Source organism: Pectinophora gossypiella, chromosome 15, assembly GCF_024362695.1.
Source record: "Pectinophora gossypiella chromosome 15, ilPecGoss1.1, whole genome shotgun sequence".
NCBI classification, from domain to species: Eukaryota; Metazoa; Arthropoda; class Insecta; order Lepidoptera; family Gelechiidae; genus Pectinophora; species Pectinophora gossypiella.
Genome location: NC_065418.1, coordinates 15894149 through 15913485, shown reverse-complemented (window position 1 = coordinate 15913485; position 19337 = coordinate 15894149). Strand labels below are relative to the sequence as shown.

At 52.7% G+C, this 19337-nt stretch overlaps 1 protein-coding gene across 1 annotated transcript; it reads right to left on the bottom strand.

Annotated features, from left to right (window-relative positions):
- Nucleotides 1-1122: 1122 nt before the first annotated feature.
- Nucleotides 1123-17783, bottom strand: LOC126373496 (uncharacterized). Its single transcript, XM_050019648.1, has 8 exons — nucleotides 14636-17783; nucleotides 13501-13690; nucleotides 13141-13282; nucleotides 12713-12975; nucleotides 11145-11256; nucleotides 10678-10857; nucleotides 8528-8584; nucleotides 1123-3369 (listed from the first exon to the last, which is right to left on the bottom strand). Exons 1-8 carry the CDS (start codon nucleotides 17781-17783, stop codon nucleotides 1123-1125), a joined length of 6339 nt encoding a protein of 2112 aa, XP_049875605.1.
- Between the last annotated feature and the right edge of the window lie 1554 nt (nucleotides 17784-19337).

The following is a 19337-nucleotide window of genomic DNA, read 5'->3' as shown; positions in this document are numbered from 1 at the left end:
CTAACCTAACCTAACCTAACCTAACCTAACCTAACCTAACCTAACCTAACCTAACCTAACCTAACCTAACCTAACCTAACCTAACCTAACCTAACCTAACCTAACCTAACCTAACCTAACCTAACCTAACCTAACCTAACCTAACCTAACCTAACCTAACCTAACCTAACCTAACCTAACCTAACCTAACCTAACCTAACCTAACCTAACCTAACCTAACCTAACCTAACCTAACCTAACCTAACCTAACCTAACCTAACCTAACCTAACCTAACCTAACCTAACCTAACCTAACCTAACCTAACCTAACCTAACCTAACCTAACCTAACCTAACCTAACCTAACCTAACCTAACCTAACCTAACCTAACCTAACCTAACCTAACCTAACCTAACCTAACCTAACCTAACCTAACCTAACCTAACCTAACCTAACCTAACCTAACCTAACCTAACCTAACCTAACCTAACCTAACCTAACCTAACCTAACCTAACCTAACCTAACCTAACCTAACCTAACCTAACCTAACCTAACCTAACCTAACCTAACCTAACCTAACCTAACCTAACCTAACCTAACCTAACCTAACCTAACCTAACCTAACCTAACCTAACCTAACCTAACCTAACCTAACCTAACCTAACCTAACCTAACCTAACCTAACCTAACCTAACCTAACCTAACCTAACCTAACCTAACCTAACCTAACCTAACCTAACCTAACCTAACCTTTTTTTTTTTTTTTTTTTTTTTTTTTTTTTTTTTTTTTTTTTTTTTTTTTTTTTTTATCGTTGGGAAATGCGTTACGCATACCACGCCGCCCGGGGGGACGACGTGGTTATGTGGGACTCCCCGGGAAACCCGGTATACCCACTAAAACCCAACGGTGTTCCTCCTCGCCGCCATGTGGCGGGGATGCGGGAACGCAATTGCACACAACCGCGTCCCCGCCGGCGGATGCCCTCTTGGGCCCAGCGCCTATGGGGGCGCAACAAGCGCCTCCCCCTCCGCCGAGGGCTGCCCGGAACACTTGGGGAGCCCTACAGCACGGGACCTATGTTGTGGATGGCGGTCCCCCGACCACCATCCACAGGTCCCCGTCAGGGTGGAGCTGGATCCATTCATTGAACGGTATCCATCCGCTCCACCCCGGCCCTCTTGGCCTTGGCCTTCTTGGCCTTGCGCTTCCCCTTCTTCGGGGCGCTCTTCTTCTCCGGGGCCTGGTTCTTTGGCTTGTTTGCCGCAGAAACACAGCCAGTCCCCCCGATCGAGTGTGACGCCGGCTTGCCCGCAGCCTCACATACTGGGCAGTGAGGCTCGGCGTCACAATCCCGTGCCCTGTGGTTCGATTGTCCGCAGCGGAAGCACAGTCGGCTGCGGTCGAACTCACAGGTGCACTTGACTCCCATGTGGCCCGGCTCCAGGCAGCGGAAGCACCTCATGGGTCTTGGGCTGAGGAGCCTCGCTCTTGCCGAGGTCCATCCGACTTGGACCCGGCCGGAGCCGGCCACCTTTTTGGCAGCGGTGACGGGGCAGCTCACCCAGAGGGAGCCGTCTCCTCGCGGACCAACCACCATCCTGCCGCACTTAATTGCTTCGGAGGGGCACCCTCCCTCCTTAGCGATCGCCTCCGCCACTTCGAAGGCGTCAGCCGAATCGTCCAGCCCCGTGATGCGGATTTCCGCCCGCTTCACAGGCCTGGCGATCCGGACCGCCTCAGGGCTCAGGACCTCCTTTAGCTTGTTAGCTAAGGAGTCCGCCTTCTCGGCTGAGGCCTCACCCCCAACCTCCAGCATGCGTGCCCCGGTTGCAGTCCTGCGGAACCTCAAGCTGTCGATCTTGAGGTCCGCAAGACGGACACGCTGCTTGGCGTCGGAGAGGATGGACGCGTACGTCACACCCCTCTCCTCTGCCCCTGGCGCCAGGGTGAGCGTCACCGCTGCAGTTTTCGGCGCGCGGAGCCTCACTTTCGCGCGCGCCGAGGGCTGGGCCTTTTGCGGCTCCTTCGCCACTTTAGCCGCCTTGGCCTTGGCTTTGGCCTTTCGGCCGACGACTGCCGTCCAGGGCAGCTCCTCCGGTGTGGAGGCAGGCTGATGCCGTGCCTCTGCTGCCTCCTGTGCAGCCAGGCTTTTCTTCTTGCTTTTCCCCTTCTTTCCCGAAGAAGGGGGAGCAGAAGAGGCCTGGCTGGTCGTGGGAGCCTCTGTGGCGGGCTTTGGCTTTGCGCCTGGTCCTGCCATGGGGCGGGCACTGCCTCTTGTGGGAGCTACCGGGGCCCCCGCTGGCTCTTTGGGAGCAGGGTTTGCCCTGGCAGCTTTGGCGTCTGCTGCAAGTGGCGGCCGTCGACGGGGTTCCGGCAGGAGGCGGTCCTCAATGCCGGCCAGTCTAGCGTTCAGCATGGTGCCGAACGCTTCGACATTCGCCCGAGAGACCTCCTCCAACAGTTGCCGGAGACCTGGCTCTGGATGCTGAGCTGGTCGCTGCCGCAACTCCTGGAGGTCGCGGCGCAGGTCAGCGACCTCCTTCCTCAACTGGGAGTTCGCGGCTTCCAGCCGCGTAACTTCATCCGACATTGTTCGGGCCCTGATCTGGGACATTGCGTCCTGGATGCCTTTTACGGCGTCCTTCAGGGCCCGAACGTACGTCCCCTTAAGTTGAGAGGACCTGGTGGCGACCATCGTAATGGTCTCCAGCGAGGTCCTCACAACATTAGTTAAGGCAGCGGACGTCTGCTGCTCTTCCTCCTCCTGAGTCGCTGGTTGGAGGCTGGGCTGTAGAGAGGCCCTAGCCTCCCTCACTCCTCGAGCCACATCCACGACTTCCGCTTCGGCCACGAGCCGGAGGCTCTCCGCGAGCTCCCGGTTGTATGCGGCCCTGGCTGCGGCCAGGCCCACATACTTCCCGGTAGAGGGCGGGCGTCCTCTCCCTCTCTTTGACCTAAGAGCCTCCCTTTCAAGGGGCGACCCAGCCGAGTCTCCCGAGTCGTCCTCCATGTCAAGGTCTGATCGGTTCCTTTTCAGGAACCGTTTTCCGACCGACAACTCTGACCCCACTGTTACCATGCTAGCACAGGAGGAGTCGTCGTCCGAGTCCATAGACTCCTCCTCCCGGCTAGCGGGCTTTGCGGTGACTGGCGAGTCGCAGCGGGTCAACACTACGCTCAGTCGGCGCCCCTTCTCGACTTCGAGTAGCCGATCCTTGCCGCTAAGGATCGGCTCTCCGGAGTCAACTCCCTTCTCCTCTGTCCCCTTCCGGAGACGGCTGGCGCAAGCGCCTAGGCCAGGGCCCTGCAACGCTTCCGGGGTGGTGGTTCCCAGTTGCATCGCAGGGTGCCCCGCGGACTTAGTGCCCGCTTTACGGCCGCAAAACGTCTGTGCCGGAGCACGCTTTTTCTTTTCTCCTTCAACTTCTCCCTTTTCTCCCTCTCTGCCTCCTCCTCTCAGCTCCGAAACTTCGGCTATATTATTTTTTGAATGTTCCATTTTTAAACCCACGAGTATGGGGGAAAGGGTGGTCCATCCGGGCAGTGCCCCCTGTACCCGGATAACCCTAATACCGCTGGGGTGCGGGAGGTGCCCCAGGGTTGGTCGCTAGCTGGCGGAGAATACCCCCTCCGCCACCTTCCGGCGCCCCGACGCCGCGCGAAGGCCCGAAGGCACCTCAACGCCGGGACTTTGGGGGTTTTTTATTGAGGTTGGCTCCTCTTGGGCCGGCCGACCAAGGCAAGCCCCTTGGTCCTGGTAGGCCGCGAGACATGTCCACGACACCTAACCAGGATAACAAGTTTGGCGACGGTGGCCGAAGCCTGTCCGACGGGCATGTATTCATGGCCGCCGAACCCGTCACCACGGCGCTGAACGCCTCCTCCACCAGTTGGATTTTTTAAAGAGGTTGTCTCCTCGCGGCCCCCCCCACTTGCGTGGGAGCGGCCCCCACGCCTCGGAATACCGAGGGTTGCGGGTGGCCCGACGGCCGCCGTGCAATACGAACGACCGCCGCGCGCAGGCGAAACGCCCCCTCCTGGCGGTTTTTTTACAGAGGTTGTCTCCTCGCGGCCCCCTCCACTCAATGTGGAGGCGGCCCCCGACCCCTTTGGCGCCCCACCACAAAGCGCTAAGGGGTTACGGGTTGCGCAGCGATGGACTTTGCCACCGCCGCGCTGGATTCCTCTTAGCTTCACTGCATCATTGGGCTAAAGCGGCACCCGCCGATGCAGCTACTGAGCCCCCCCGCCACGACAAGGCGAGAATCCATTGGGGGGGAACCTAACCTAACCTAGCCTAACCTAACCTAACCTAACCTAACCTAACCTAACCTAACCTAACCTAACCTAACCTAACCTAACCTAACCTAACCTAACCTAACCTAACCTAACCTAACCTAACCTAACCTAACCTAACCTAACCTAACCTAACCTAACCTAACCTAACCTAACCTAACCTAACCTAACCTAACCTAACCTAACCTAACCTAACCTAACCTAACCTAACCTAACCTAACCTAACCTAACCTAACCTAACCTAACCTAACCTAACCTAACCTAACCTAACCTAACCTAACCTAACCTAACCTAACCTAACCTAACCTAACCTAACCTAACCTAACCTAACCTAACCTAACCTAACCTAACCTAACCTAACCTAACCTAACCTAACCTAACCTAACCTAACCTAACCTAACCTAACCTAACCTAACCTAACCTAACCTAACCTAACCTAACCTAACCTAACCTAACCTAACCTAACCTAACCTAACCTAACCTAACCTAACCTAACCTAACCTAACCTAACCTAACCTAACCTAACCTAACCTAACCTAACCTAACCTAACCTAACCTAACCTAACCTAACCTAACCTAACCTAACCTAACCTAACCTAACCTAACCTAACCTAACCTAACCTAACCTAACCTAACCTAACCTAACCTAACCTAACCTAACCTAACCTAACCTAACCTAACCTAACCTAACCTAACCTAACCTAACCTAACCTAACCTAACCTAACCTAACCTAACCTAACCTAACCTAACCTAACCTAACCTAACCTAACCTAACCTAACCTAACCTAACCTAACCTAACCTAACCTAACCTAACCTAACCTAACCTAACCTAACCTAACCTAACCTAACCTAACCTAACCTAACCTAACCTAACCTAACCTAACCTAACCTAACCTAACCTAACCTAACCTAACCTAACCTAACCTAACCTAACCTAACCTAACCTAACCTAACCTAACCTAACCTAACCTAACCTAACCTAACCTAACCTAACCTAACCTAACCTAACCTAACCTAACCTAACCTAACCTAACCTAACCTAACCTAACCTAACCTAACCTAACCTAACCTAACCTAACCTAACCTAACCTAACCTAACCTAACCTAACCTAACCTAACCTAACCTAACCTAACCTAACCTAACCTAACCTAACCTAACCTAACCTAACCTAACCTAACCTAACCTAACCTAACCTAACCTAACCTAACCTAACCTAACCTAACCTAACCTAACCTAACCTAACCTAACCTAACCTAACCTAACCTAACCTAACCTAACCTAACCTAACCTAACCTAACCTAACCTAACCTAACCTAACCTAACCTAACCTAACCTAACCTAACCTAACCTAACCTAACCTAACCTAACCTAACCTAACCTAACCTAACCTAACCTAACCTAACCTAACCTAACCTAACCTAACCTAACCTAACCTAACCTAACCTAACCTAACCTAACCTAACCTAACCTAACCTAACCTAACCTAACCTAACCTAACCTAACCTAACCTAACCTAACCTAACCTAACCTAACCTAACCTAACCTACCCTAACCTAACCTAACCTAACCTAACCTAACCTAACCTAACCTAACCTAACCTAACCTAACCTAACCTAACCTAACCTAACCTAACCTAACCTAACCTAACCTAACCTAACCTAACCCAGTCTCATTCCGACCTTTGACGAGAGCACCACGCTTTTTCTAGTGCTCCACAATTAAAAATCGCTCAAAAATAGTAAAAGTTGTGCGATTTCAGTGAATGAAGTGTCAGTGTGTGCGTAAAAGCGAGTTCTGTTGAGTGATCAGTGCCAAAATAACCGGATTACAGTTTTCAACCCCCTTATAAAGGGAGGAAAGGATTTTAAGGTTAGATCTCATCCTTACTACCCGGTTTTGTGGCAATAACTCCGGAACCACTTGCGTCCCCCTGACACGCGACACGACAAAGGTTGCGTCTCGTCGAGCCCGATTTTTTGACACCTCATCCCGACATCTCCCGTTTATCCTGAGGGAGCTGCAGCAGCAAAACTGAAACCGCGTGGCCACGTGTCACGTGATCCAGTGGCGACAGCGAGCTGGCACAAACCCCGGAAGAAGCGGCGCGGAGCATCAAAAATTCGTGCAAAGGTTTCAGAATTTTTCAGCTGAATTCAGCGGACTTATTAATATTTCAATTTTAAACTTTTGACAGCTGTAGCTCCTAAATTACTGCATAAATTAAACTTTTTATTTGACTGTTGCTTGCGCGCTAATTTACTTAGCGTGTGTATTTATTTTCATAATTTTTGACCAAGTACCTTCGGAGCCGCAGCCTGAAAACTGAATTTTCAGTTTTTTCAGAATAAGTCGTTTATTTTTCATTAATTATAAATGTGTGCTAGATATTAAGTTTCCTTGTGTTAATACGAATATTTTGACACCTCACACTTGTCCCCCGGGTGCATATCCTCGAAGATACAGCGTTTTCAGGAAATTTTGCTGTACCTCCTGAAACGCTTGAAATAGCCCAAATTTTTGAGTTCTAATAGCTTCAAATCATAGTTTCGATAACCCTTAACCCAAATTTCAGCCCTCTAGGCCTTAAACTCGCGAAACTTCGCGAAATTTTTAATTTTGGCGGCCATCTTGAAATTTTAAATTGGCTGTATCTCCGAGGATATTCAACTCAGAGGTGCGGGATTTTCTCTGGACTGTGTGGCGGGATCTCCTCTGCACGATTGGTGACTTTCAGGCAAATCGGACGCCTGAAAAATTTTTCAGCTGAAACCACTTTCAGGAGGCAGAGAACATCAAGCCAAACCCAGCATCCAAAACCCCGTGCTTCTAGGAGCAATAGAAGCTGAGCAATTCGCCCCCAAAGTCTGACTTTGACAGCTGTGCCAGCTGTCAAACCGACTTTGACGCTTCATAGCTCGGAAAGTACGGGGCCTAGGAGACTGGGGTTTTCTTCCCTAGGCTTAGGAGCATCACTCCCACTCGCCCACCGATTTTCAGGACGATCGGCGTCCTGAAAATTTTTGGCCCTGAAAGTGGTTTCAGCGAAAAGTTCAGGTCGCGCTGATACAGAGCAGCCCAAACTCCAGCTCTGTAACTCTGATAGTTGCGGAGCTAGACGCTGCCAAACATCGAGTTTGACAGCTGTCAGAAAAGTTTGGGCCGCTCTGGCTCGGCTCCATTCCGCCCGATTTTGCTGGGATTTCTTCTGCCATCTGTCCCCTGGCCTGAACTATCGGCCTGGGCAGTTTTCAGGCGAATCGGTCGCCTGAAAAATTTCAGGCCTGAAAACTACTCCGGCGTGTAGAGGAGGTCCGGCCGATTCTGGTAAACCCAAACTTGGGCCTAGTAGCTCCAATAGTTTCAGAGCTAGACCCTGCTAAACAACGGGTTTGACAGATGTCAAAGATTTTTGGACTGCTGTAGCTCGACCCCATTCTGCCCGATTTTGCTGGGGTTTCTTTAGCAAACATTCCCCTGGCCTGGACTGTCGACTCAGACGGTTTTCAGACAGATCGGTCGCCTGAAATTTTTCAGGCCTGAAAACCGCTCCATCGTGTAGGGGGGGTCGCGCTGAGGCAGATAAGCTAAAGCACTAGTGGTCTCCGAGCAATAACGGCGGAGTTACGGTGCTTCAAGTGTCGGATTTGACATAAGCGCCGCCATCTTGGAAAAATTCAAACCTGCATAACTCTGGACATATAGATCCAATCTGGATGCGGTTTTTTCTGGATGGTGGGGCCTGGGAAGACCTGTCTCTTGACGTATGAATTGGGCCTCTACATAGAGCGTAAGTAGATTTTTGGCTCTACCTCACTAAATAGCCCAAACACAACCTGGTTTTTTCGAAGTTTTGGCCAATATTAGATTGCTAGAAGTGGCCCCAGAGATCGAGAGTAGCCGGACTCTACGTAGAGACCTAACAAATAAAACTTTTACTTTTGTATTGTTCTTGTTTTAATTTTGTTTTATTTTGGTGTTATTTTGCATTACTTACTTTGCCTATGTCTATGTGTATATACTTATAATCTACGGTATTTGACAATCACTGGAATTCGTTGGCGACTCCACATACAGGTACACGTACACACATACACAAATATATACACACACAAACGAACACTCTCTCTTGCACACACACATACACGTACACACTCTCTCCCACATACACCTATACACACACACACACACACACACGAACAATAAACACTTACCTGCAGTTGATTTGACCGGCGTAGACGCTTACTCACCCATCTGACAGCATATCTAGAACTGTAGGATTGACCCGTTGCTGTGCAGCGAAGTATCTGAAACAAAGGATAGAAAATTAAAACATAGACTTATTATTAAATAAAACTTACTCTAATAATCAAATATTTACATTTATATTTTATTTTAACTTATACAATTTTTATTTACATAACTGTCTCTAGTTTTAGAGACAATATATTATACTTTTGACATAGACGCGTGCCCCTGACAAAAATGAGTTTCGGCTTTAGAACACCCGCAAAAAAGGATATGACAAAGCCCGCATCCCCGAAGGCTCCTGAGAAGCCCAATGTAAGACTGAGCATTGACGCCTGGGAAGCTGGGGAAATTGTAAATCTGACACAGGTCACACCCCCCTCGCAGCCAAAGCCAACGGACGTGATCCCCTCCAAATATACCACATGCAGGAAGGCTTCCTCGCAGAGTGCACTGGCAGGGAAATCAAACGCCTCACCGGTGCTACCATCTACACCGGTGACTAGGGCGGCAAAAGCCAGAACATGGGTGACCAAGGGGAAAACGTACCTAAGCGAGTCACGAAACATGAAGACGGAGCTCAAGACTGGTATCATCGCCGCCCTGGACAATCTTTATAGATGCTACAAAGAGGCGGAGGCTGATAAGACGGTAACGTGGGGAAGGGTAGAGTCGGAGAAGGAAAAATCTGGGGATGAAAATGATAAGGGGAAACCTGACCAAGCGGGGACCAAGGGAATGGACAGGGAGGCAGGGAATAAGATACTGGAAAAAATTGCAGACCAGACGCGACTCCTCCAAGAAAATAGCAGAAAGATGGAAGAGCTGAAAATGATAATAGAGGATACAAGGAGGAATGAAATAGAGAGAGGCTCCTACGCGAGCGTAGCAGCGAGACCACCGAGAAGAGCGACTTCAGAGCGGACTGCGCTGCACTCGGTAGTTATTACCTCCGAAGATAAAGAAGAGACGGGAGACGAAGTGATGGACAGGGTGAGAAAGGCTGTAAATGCTAAAGAAGGAGACATAGAAATAGAGAGAGTAAGGAAAGCGAAGGATCGGAAAGTCATATTGGGATGTCGGACTAAAGAGGAGAGAAGGAGAGTCAAAGACCGAATCGAAAAAGCAGGACAGCGCCTCAGCGTCGAGGAGGTGAAAAATAAAGACCCGCTACTGGTGCTCCGAGGCGTCCTCCGCAGCCACTCAGACGAGGAACTGCTGGGGGCGCTAAGGAGACAGAACCGGGATATTTTTCAGGGCCTCGACGAGGAGGAAGGCAGAGTCACTGTCAAGTTCCGCAGGTACGCGCGAAACCCGAACACTAACAACGTGATCGTCACCACCTCCCCCACGATTTGGAACCGAGCGCTACAAAAAGGTAGAGTACGAATAGATCTGCAGACAGTAAATGTTGAGGACCAATCTCCGCTTGTGCAGTGCACGCGCTGCCTTGGGTATGGGCACAGCCGACGGTTCTGTAAAGAACCATCAGACCTATGCAGTCACTGTACGGGACCACACCTCAGGGCAGACTGTCCTCAGCGCATGGCTGGAGCAGCGCCGGAATGCAGAAATTGCTGCAAAGCAGAATTTGAAAACACGGCCCACAACGCCTTCAGCAATGAATGTCCAGTCAGAGCGAAATGGGACAGACTGGCACGGGCATCAGTAGCGTATTGCTAAGGTGGTTCCAAAGAATACTCCGTACAAGATACTCCAAGCAAATCTCCAGAGGAAGAAGTTGGCGACCCAGGAGCTTATGATTGAGGCCAGAAAGCGCAAAGCAGCCGCAGCGCTAATTCAGGAACCCTACGTGGGCGGAGCAACGAAGATGAACGGGTTTAGAGGCGTTAGAGTTTTCCAGAGCACTAGGCCAGGAAGCGGGACTGTTAAGGCGGCAATAGCCATCTTTGACCCGGACCTTAACGTGGTACAGTACCCAGAACTCACCACGGAAAACATCGTCGTGGTGGGGATCCAAACCAGTGCCTGGAAACTCACGCTAGTCTCGTTCTACTTCGAGCCAGACCAGCCACTAGGGCCATACCTGAATGTCCTCAGAAAGGTGGAAAACAAGACGGGACCTAAGAGGCTCATTCTGGGGGGAGACGCCAACGCTTGGAGTATCTGGTGGGGGAGTAAGGAAACAAACGATAGAGGTGACGAAGTGTTGGGAGCTCTCGACCAGCTTGGACTGCAGATACTCAACACAGGGGAAACTCCAACCTTCGACGTAATCAGAGGGGAAAGGCGCTACACCAGCAGCGTTGACATCACGGCCTGCACGGCGGACATGTTGGCGGTCACAGACGGTTGGAGAGTGGTGGAAGATCTGACGGGGTCGGACCACAACGGCATGGAGTTTTACATCAACCTGCAAAAGTCTAAGGGTGTGTGTGTCAAAAGAACAACAAGGATATTCAACACCAAAAAAGCTAATTGGGGCCAATTTCGTGCGAAGCTGGGCCAAATTATGCTTGAACAAGATGTAACAATAGCTGAAATAGAGAAAATTAGAACCACTGAGGAAATAGACATCATGACAGCAAAACTAACAGCAGCTACAATAGAAGCAGGCACACACACAATACCGAAGAAGAAAAATGCAGAAAAACTTACCTTGCCGTGGTGGTCCGAAGAACTAGCCAACCTGAAAAGGGAAGTCGCTACCAAGAAGAGGAGAATCCGATGTGCAGCGCCGATCAGGAGACCGAAGGTTGTTGAGGAGTACCTGAAACACAAAGAAAAGTATGAGATTGAAGTAGTCAAAGCACAGGTCGACAGCTGGAAAGAGTTCTGTGGAAAACAAGACAGGGAAGGGATGTGGGAAGGCATCTACAGGGTGATGGGAAGGACGGCAATAAGGGAGGAAGAAGTGCCAATGGTCAAAGGGGATAAGGTCCTGGATGCAGAGAACTCCGCCAAATATTTGGCCGAAACTTTCTACCCCAGAGATAACATAGAGGAAGATACTGAGGAGCATAGGTTGACAAGGGACAGGGCAGAGAAGTTGAATGAAGGGGATCAAGATGGTGCTTGCGACCCTCCGTTCACAATTAACGAATTAAATAGAGCTGCGGGTTCCTTCAACCCCAAAAAAGCGCCAGGTTCCGACGGGCTAACAGCGGATATATGGGGCCACCTGATTGATTATGACCCAGATACAGTGCTGTGTTTATTGAATAAATGCCTGACACATCGGTACTTCCCGCGATCATGGAAGGATGCGACAGTCATTGTGCTCCGCAAACCCGGGAAAGAAAGGTACGATTCCCCCAAATCTTATAGGCCGATTGGGCTTTTGCCTGTTTTGGGGAAAATCTATGAAAAGATGATCGTGGCCCGACTCAAGTTTCATCTACTTCCGAGGATGAGTACTCGCCAGTACGGCTTTATGCCCCAGAAGAGCACAGAAGACTCCCTCTATACGCTAATAAAGCACATACGATCCAAGCTCGAGGAGAAAAAGATCATAACCCTCGTGTCTTTGGACATAGAGGGAGCCTTCGATAGCGCATGGTGGCCGAAGATTAAAGTACGACTGGCTGAGGAAAGGTGTCCAGCAAACTTGAGAAAGGTCCTTGAAAGTTATTTGAGTGAGAGAACGGTGAGTGTAAGGTACGGGGGCACGGAGTACAAGACTAAAACTGAAAAGGGATGTGTCCAGGGGTCAATTGGTGGTCCCATACTCTGGAATCTGCTGCTAGACCCGCTTCTAAAAGGGCTAGAAATGAGAGGGTATTACTGTCAGGCCTTCGCCGATGACGTTGTACTGACGTTTGACGGCTGCACAGCACGGGAGATCGAAGGACAGGCCAATGCCGCCCTCGAGTATGTTCGGGCGTGGGGGGTCATGAACAAGCTCAGATTTGCACCGCAGAAGACCAGCGCAATGCTGGTGACGCGGAAGCTGAAGCATGACACCCCACGTCTGACCATGGGCGGGGTCGACATCGGCATGTCAAAGCAAATCAAACTGCTAGGTCTCACCATCGACAATAAACTTACCTTTAACACACACGTCGCCAACGTCTGCTCCAAAGCCGTAAATGTGTACAAACAGTTAGCTAGGGCCGCAAGGGTGAGTTGGGGTCTCCATCCGGAAGTGATGCGCAGCATATACACCGCGGTGGTAGAGCCTATCGTCTTGTACGCCGCAGGCGCATGGGCGCCGGCGTCCAACAAACTGGGAGTGAGGTCTAAGCTGAACAGCGTTCAGCGAAGCTTCGCCCAGAAGATGTGTCGAGCATATCGCACGGTATCCCTGAACTCGGCACTGGTGCTGGCTGGGATACTCCCCTTGGACTTGCGTATACAGGAGGCCGCCTCGCTCTATGAGGCCCGAAGGGGAGTATGCCATCCAGCGCTGGCGGGTGGGGAGATCGAGCGTGTTGCATCGGCACTCCAGATGCCGCACCCGGCAGAACGGAGAGCGATAGAGCTGCGTCACCTGGTGGACGAGGAACACTATCGCGAAAATTGCGACTTCGAAGTCCGCATCTTCACGGATGGCAGCAAGATTGAGGGAAAGGTCGGAGCCGCACTATCCATTTGGAGTGGTGCGGCGGAGACGAAAACCCGAAAGCTTGCTCTGCCATCCTATTGCACCGTCTACCAGGCCGAGCTTCTCGCTCTCTGCGAAGCCACTCGGGAGGCCCTGAAACGTAGAGAGACCAGCTGTGCCATATATAGCGACTCTATGGCAGCCCTCCTCACAGTCGTGAACCCCGAAGCCCTCCACCCTCTTGCCGTGGAATCTAGAGACGCCATTTACCGCAGTAGCATCCAGAACAAGAGCGTCTCCTTGTTCTGGATTAAAGCTCACGCGGGGTTGGAGGGTAACGAGAGAGCCGACTCGCTCGCAAAGGAGGCTGCCCTAAAGTCGAAACGCAAGCCGGACTACGATATGTACCCGGTATCATTCGTCAAACGCTTTATCCGTATGGATACGCTTGACGAATGGAACCGGAGATACAGCACGGGGCACACAGCGTCCACCACCAAGCTGTTCTTCCCGAGTGCGGTTGAGGCGTACAGGACGGTACGCAAGCTGAGTATCACCAAGGAGTTGACCCAGGCTCTAACGGGGCACGGTGGGTTCTCCGAGTATTTGACTCGTTTCAAATGCAAGGACAACCCAGCGTGCGCCTGCGACCCTAGCGTAGCTGAAAATGTTTCCCACTTACTGATAGACTGTCCTGTTCACGGCCAAGACCGTTTTAATGTAGAACAGCGTACCGGAATCAAAATAGAAGTCGGGAACCTAGAGATATTATTAAGTTGTAAAAAATATCGGGACATATTTGTAGATTATATTGTAAAAATTGTCAGACATGTAAATAATCGAAATAGTTAAAGTAAAATATGATTACATTGTATATGTATAGATATACCAATGATAGTCGTAAGAATTACAGTAGATATAAGCAATTAGACCTAAGAGTAGTATACGACACAAATTGTTAGAGTTAAGATTTTGTTGGAATGTAAACTGTGTTGGTAAAATTAACAATAAAAAGACGCTGTCTACTTTTTTTAAATAAAGAAAACCCCAACGAGTACGACTCCTAGAAAATAAGAAGAAGAATAGGGCCGTAGGTATGCAAAGAATGAAAGATGATGAATAAAAGTACGAGAGGGATAAATGATAGAACTGGAATGTTAATAGAGGCTCGGAATGAATGTGTGCAGAGCGTAGGGCCCTATTGCGGGCAGACTTTGGAAATAGTAATAAGTAAGAAATGTATGTAGTATATATAAGGACCCTGCCTATCCTGTGCGGCAGGGGCATGAGAAAAAAAAAAAAAAAAAAAAAAAAAAAAAAAAAAAAAAAAAAAAAACCTAACCTAACCTAACCTAACCTCTCCTCGGTGTTCCACTTCCTTCGCCGATTGGCGGGTGTCCGGGGACGTTGGCACACTCTTCCGTGCACCCGTCGGCGCTGTCCGATTCGGACACTCCCTGAATACAGGATGGGAGGAGCAGTCCATCCTGATCTCCGATGTTATGTGATCTGCCGGGAACACACGGCAGATCACATCCTCCACGAGCCCTAGATGGAATCGGGCGACGGAATTTCCCCGCTTCCGTCGCCCGAGGGCTTGGCTAACTAGGCAAGAGTTGGCGAGCAAATACCCCCCTTCTCCGCCCAGTACGCCTTCGTCGGATAGGATCCGAGAGGGGGTCGTCCTCTCGGGTCCGTTCGGCAGCCTCCTTCTGTGCCACCACGTCCTCACAGAAGGAGACCATCGCCTCCCACGCTCTCTTGCTGCCAACCATGGCGTTGACCACGGCTGGCAGCGAGAGGTCGTTCCCAACCACTGAGGCGAGCACCGCTCGCTGTTGCGCCCATGCTGGACAGACCCCCAGTGTATGGTCAGCGGTGTCGTCACTGCAAGCGCAGTGGTGACACACTGCCAACGGCTCCCTGCCGGCTATGTGGCACAGATACCTGCCGAAGCTGCCATGCCCCGACAGGATCTGCACCAGCCTAAAGGTGAGCGAGCCGTGGCGTCGGTTCACCCACTCCTTCAGGACTGGGCGAACAGCCGCCACGGTCCGCAAGCCAGCGCACGGCTCTTCCAATCGCTGCCTCCACCTTCGCAGCAGATTGCGTTGAGCGCGCTTCCTCCAACGGGCCAGGTCTTCGGGATCTGGACCATCTCCCTGCGCTTTAGCCACCGCGCATCTCTCGTAGACCTCCGCAAGAACTTCGGCGTCTAGGTCCCACGGAGGTGTGCCCGCGAGGACACAGGCCGCCTCGTGTGAAATTGTGCGGTATCCTCGGGCGACTCTGACTGCCATGACCCGCTGCGCACGAAACAGCATGGTCTTGTTCGGGCCAGTCAGAGCCCCGACCCACACCGGTGCACCATAGAGCGCCATGGACCGAACTACGCCCGTGTACAGGCGACGGCAGGTGACGCTCGGGCCTCCCAAGTTCGGCAGTAACCTTCCGAGAGCAGATGCGGCACTGATTAGTTTAGGAGCTAATCTCCGAAAATGCTCTCGGAAGTTCCACTTCGGATCAAGGTAAAGCCCCAGATATTTCATCTGAGACTTTACCTCGACCCGGCAACCGCCAATCACGATGCTGGCACCTGCGGGTGGCCCCCTCCGAGGACCGTGAAAGCACAGAGCCTCAGTTTTGTTGAGGGCCACCTTTAGGCCCAACGACTCGATCCGTTCCACCACTTGTTGGACGCCAGCTGAAGCTAGCGCAGCCGCCTCCTCATAATTTTCCCCTCGTGCCGTGACCAAGGTGTCGTCTGCATAGCAGACAACGCTAAGGCCTGGGGGAAGATCACCCCGCAGGGTCCAGTCAAACCCGATGTTCCACAGAAGTGGACCTAGGACCGACCCCTGTGGAACACCGCATCCGACAGCCCGTCGATGTAGAGAGCCATCCTGTCCTGTATACAATACCACTCTGTTGTGCAGGTAGACTGCAATCAGCCTCCGTAGGTATTGGGGAAGCCGGTGGAATCGGATCGCCTCCAGAATACTCCCAAATGGCAGCGAATTAAAAGCGTTGGCGATGTCCAGAGACACCGCCAACAACACGCCGCCAGAGTCGACCGCTTCTTCCGAGAGAGCCTTGACGCGTGTGATCGCGTCGATCGTCGATCGGCTCACTCGGAATCCGAACTGGTTGTCCGACAGGTTAGGGCCAGTGTTGGTTAGGTGCTGGGTGATACGGGAGGCAATGATACGCTCGAAGAGCTTTCCCGTATCATCCAATAGCACTATGGGGCGGTATGCAGAAGGTGACTCCGCAGGGCGCCCATCCTTCTTGAGAAGGACTAACCGACCCTCCTTCCAACACGTCGGGAACTGGCTCGTCGCCAAACAGGCGTCGAGAAGCTCGGCTAGGTGAGCCCCCAACTTGTCTAACGACAATGCCAGAACCCGACCCGGGACTCCATCAGGTCCGGGCGCGGTGTTTTTGGCCCGTAACCTCATCGCGGCAGCGCGAACCTCCAGCGACCTCAGTGGAGGGATCTCTTCGGCCTCTTCCTCTAGGGAATCCGCCATGGTTGGTGGGGTGTGATCGGAGCTGTCCGGGAACAGACCCGTCACTACATCCTCCAACAGTTGAGGCTGCAGGGTTTCCGTGATCGGGGGCGCCTGTGGGCGAAATTTGCATCTCGCCGCACGGTACGGACGTCCCCACGGATCCCTGTTAAGATCCTCCAGCATCTCCTGCCTGGAGAGGGTTTTGGACCTGCTGATGGCCAGTTGAAGGGACTTTTTGGACTGGCTGTAGATGTTATGCAGCAGGTCCTCCCTTTCTTCGCTGCGACTCTGCAGTCTTCGGTATCTGGTGAACTCTCGACGCGCCGCAACGCAAGCTTCGCGCAGATCAGCTATATCTTGAGTCCACCAGTATACCGCTCGCCTTGGGGGCCGCCTCTTGGCTCGAGGCATAGCCGCGTCACACATCCGTGTCAGGGCCTCTCTGAATTTGAGGGCTCCCTCGTGTACCTCTGCCGGATCTACGGGCTGCATGGTCCATGCCTGGACAATCGCAGCCTCCTCCAGCAGCTCCTCGTTGAGGCGCACGAGTGACCACCTCGGGAAAACCGATGGTCTGTCTTCCCGCCGGGAGATGTTATCCCCGGATGAGGTGGAGACCTCGAACGTAACGTAGCGGTGGTCCGAGAGTGTCTCCACATCATCCAGAACCCGCCAGTTCGACACGCGCGATGCTAGGGCAGGGCTAGCGAACGTTAAGTCCACTATGGACCCGCTCTGCCGTCGCACCCACGTATCGGTTGAGCCACAATTGAGCAGCACAAGACCGCACAATGCCGCCCACTCCTCTACCGCCTCACCGCGGTCATCTGTCTCCGGGGATCCCCATGCTGTACTATGGGCATTGAAGTCACCAAGTACAATCACTTTGGACTGAGTCGATCTCCTGACAGCGGTTCCCAGGCGATCCAGGAACAACTGGTACTCAGCCAAAGGAGCATTGGGAGAGAAGTAAGCCCCGAAGATCAGATTGTCGCCCCAATAGGCGGAGACAAATCCGACTTCTCTATCCCGGACAGATAGGGGCAAGGAGCCCGGACCGGTCGCCACAGTGATCGTCACGGAGTTCCGCGGGTCACCAGCCCAGTTGGGCTGGGGAGACACGTAGTATGGCTCCGTGATGACCAATACGTCGATGGACCTCTGCAACATGGTTTGCATGACCAAGTCCTGCGCACCAGTGCAGTGGTTGACGTTGGCAAGTAAGTAGCGGTGTCCTGCCATTACTAACCGGTCGCCATCGCCTCCTGTGGCGGCTCCCTCGAGATTTGGCTAGGGGCTGGGGTCCTGGCAGTCCCTTTCTTGCCACGCTTCGGCCGAGCGCACTTCCGACCCCCAGTTGCATGGTTTGCAGGTTTCCCTGCAGCCCTGCAAATGGGGCAGTGGAGGTCGCCGGTACATGTCGACGACATGTGTCCCTCCTGTCCGCATCGGAAGCAGTTCCGGCTGCGGTCTACTGGAGATTGGCACTGGAGCCCAGTATGCCCAATTTCGAAGCATCTATAACACTTCATTGGCCTAGGCCCCAGTGCTCGCACTCGGGCTGCGCTCCATCCGACTAGGAGTCGTCCACTGTCCACCAGCATCTTGGCCGCTTCAACAGGGCACTCTACGAGCGCGCTGCCCACGCCAAATACCCCGACTCTTATAGGCCCGACTCTGACGTGCTCAGCAGAGCATTTCCCGGCCTCTACCACTGCAGCCGTGATACTCTCCGCTGAGGCAGAGTCATCCAACCCCGAGATGAGCACATCAGCGCATCTCATAGGGCGAGCCACCCTTACCGTCTCCGGGAGGACCTCTCGCAGCTTCGCTGCGAGGAGCTCGGCCTTGTCCCCACTCTCCTTTCCGGGGATTTCAAGGACCCGAGCTCCTGTGGCAGCCTTTCTGAAGTGGAGACCCTCGATGCCAAGCTGTTTGAGATCCACCTCTAGTCTCGCCTTTGTGAGGACTTTGGCATATGTCATGCCCTCCTCACTTGCTTCTGGCCGTAAGGTCAGGGTAACCGCCGCGAATCTTGGAGGGCGCAAGAGAGCCTTAGCCTTCCCATTGCCTCTCACCTCACTCGGCCTTGCCTTTCCGCGCGGCCTTGTAGTGCCTACATGGCTCGCCGGAGGCTGGCTGGGAGTAGTCTGGGCTGTGGGTGCGGCTTCGGATTTGCGCGCCTTCTTGCCCTTCTTGCCCTTCCGCACCACCTCGCTCCACGTCTCCACTGGTGGCTGCGTTCCCTGTGAAGGGGTCGCTTTGCCGCGTGTGGGCGTTGGGGTGGGAGGGTCAGCCGTGTTCGCTGCCTTTTTGGCTGCCTTTGCAGTCGGAGCTTTGGCTGCCTTGGCAGTTGAGGCTTTGACTGCATTGGCAGTTGGGGCTTTGGCTCCACTTGCCTGCGGAGCAAGCTTGTTCAGGTCCGCTTGCAGGGGCGGACGGAACGCCGACGGTGGGAGCAGGCGGCTTTCCAGCCTGGCCAGCTTGATATCGATCATGTGATCGATATCACTCAATATGGCTGACCGCTGATCCGCCATACTCCCTTCCTCCGGTTGCGGAACGCACGTAACGGAGCGTGAACGCTCCGCGGAGAGACGTCCAAGGTCCTCACGGAGCTTGAACATCTCCTCGCCGAGACTTTCCACCCTTCTGCGTAGCTCTGCGTTTTCGGAGCGCAGAACCTTCACCTCCTCGTCACAGGTCCTCTCTGACAATGCTGCCACGGCTTGCTCGATCTGCGTGGCAGCTTTCTTAAGGGCACTGACGAACGTGCCCTTAAGATTCTTTGATCTT

Coding starts and splice junctions, on each gene's coding strand:
- LOC126373496 (XM_050019648.1), bottom strand. CDS start 17,783: ATGGCAGGACACCGCTACTTACTTGCCAACGTCAACCACTGCACTGGT. Junction 13,283..13,500: donor GACGCTGTGTGCCCCGTGCT/GTATCTCCGGTT, acceptor TGGCGTCTCTAG/ATTCCACGGCAAGAGGGTGG. Junction 12,976..13,140: donor AGAGCGAGAAGCTCGGCCTG/GTAGACGGTGCA, acceptor CTCGTCCACCAG/GTGACGCAGCTCTATCGCTC.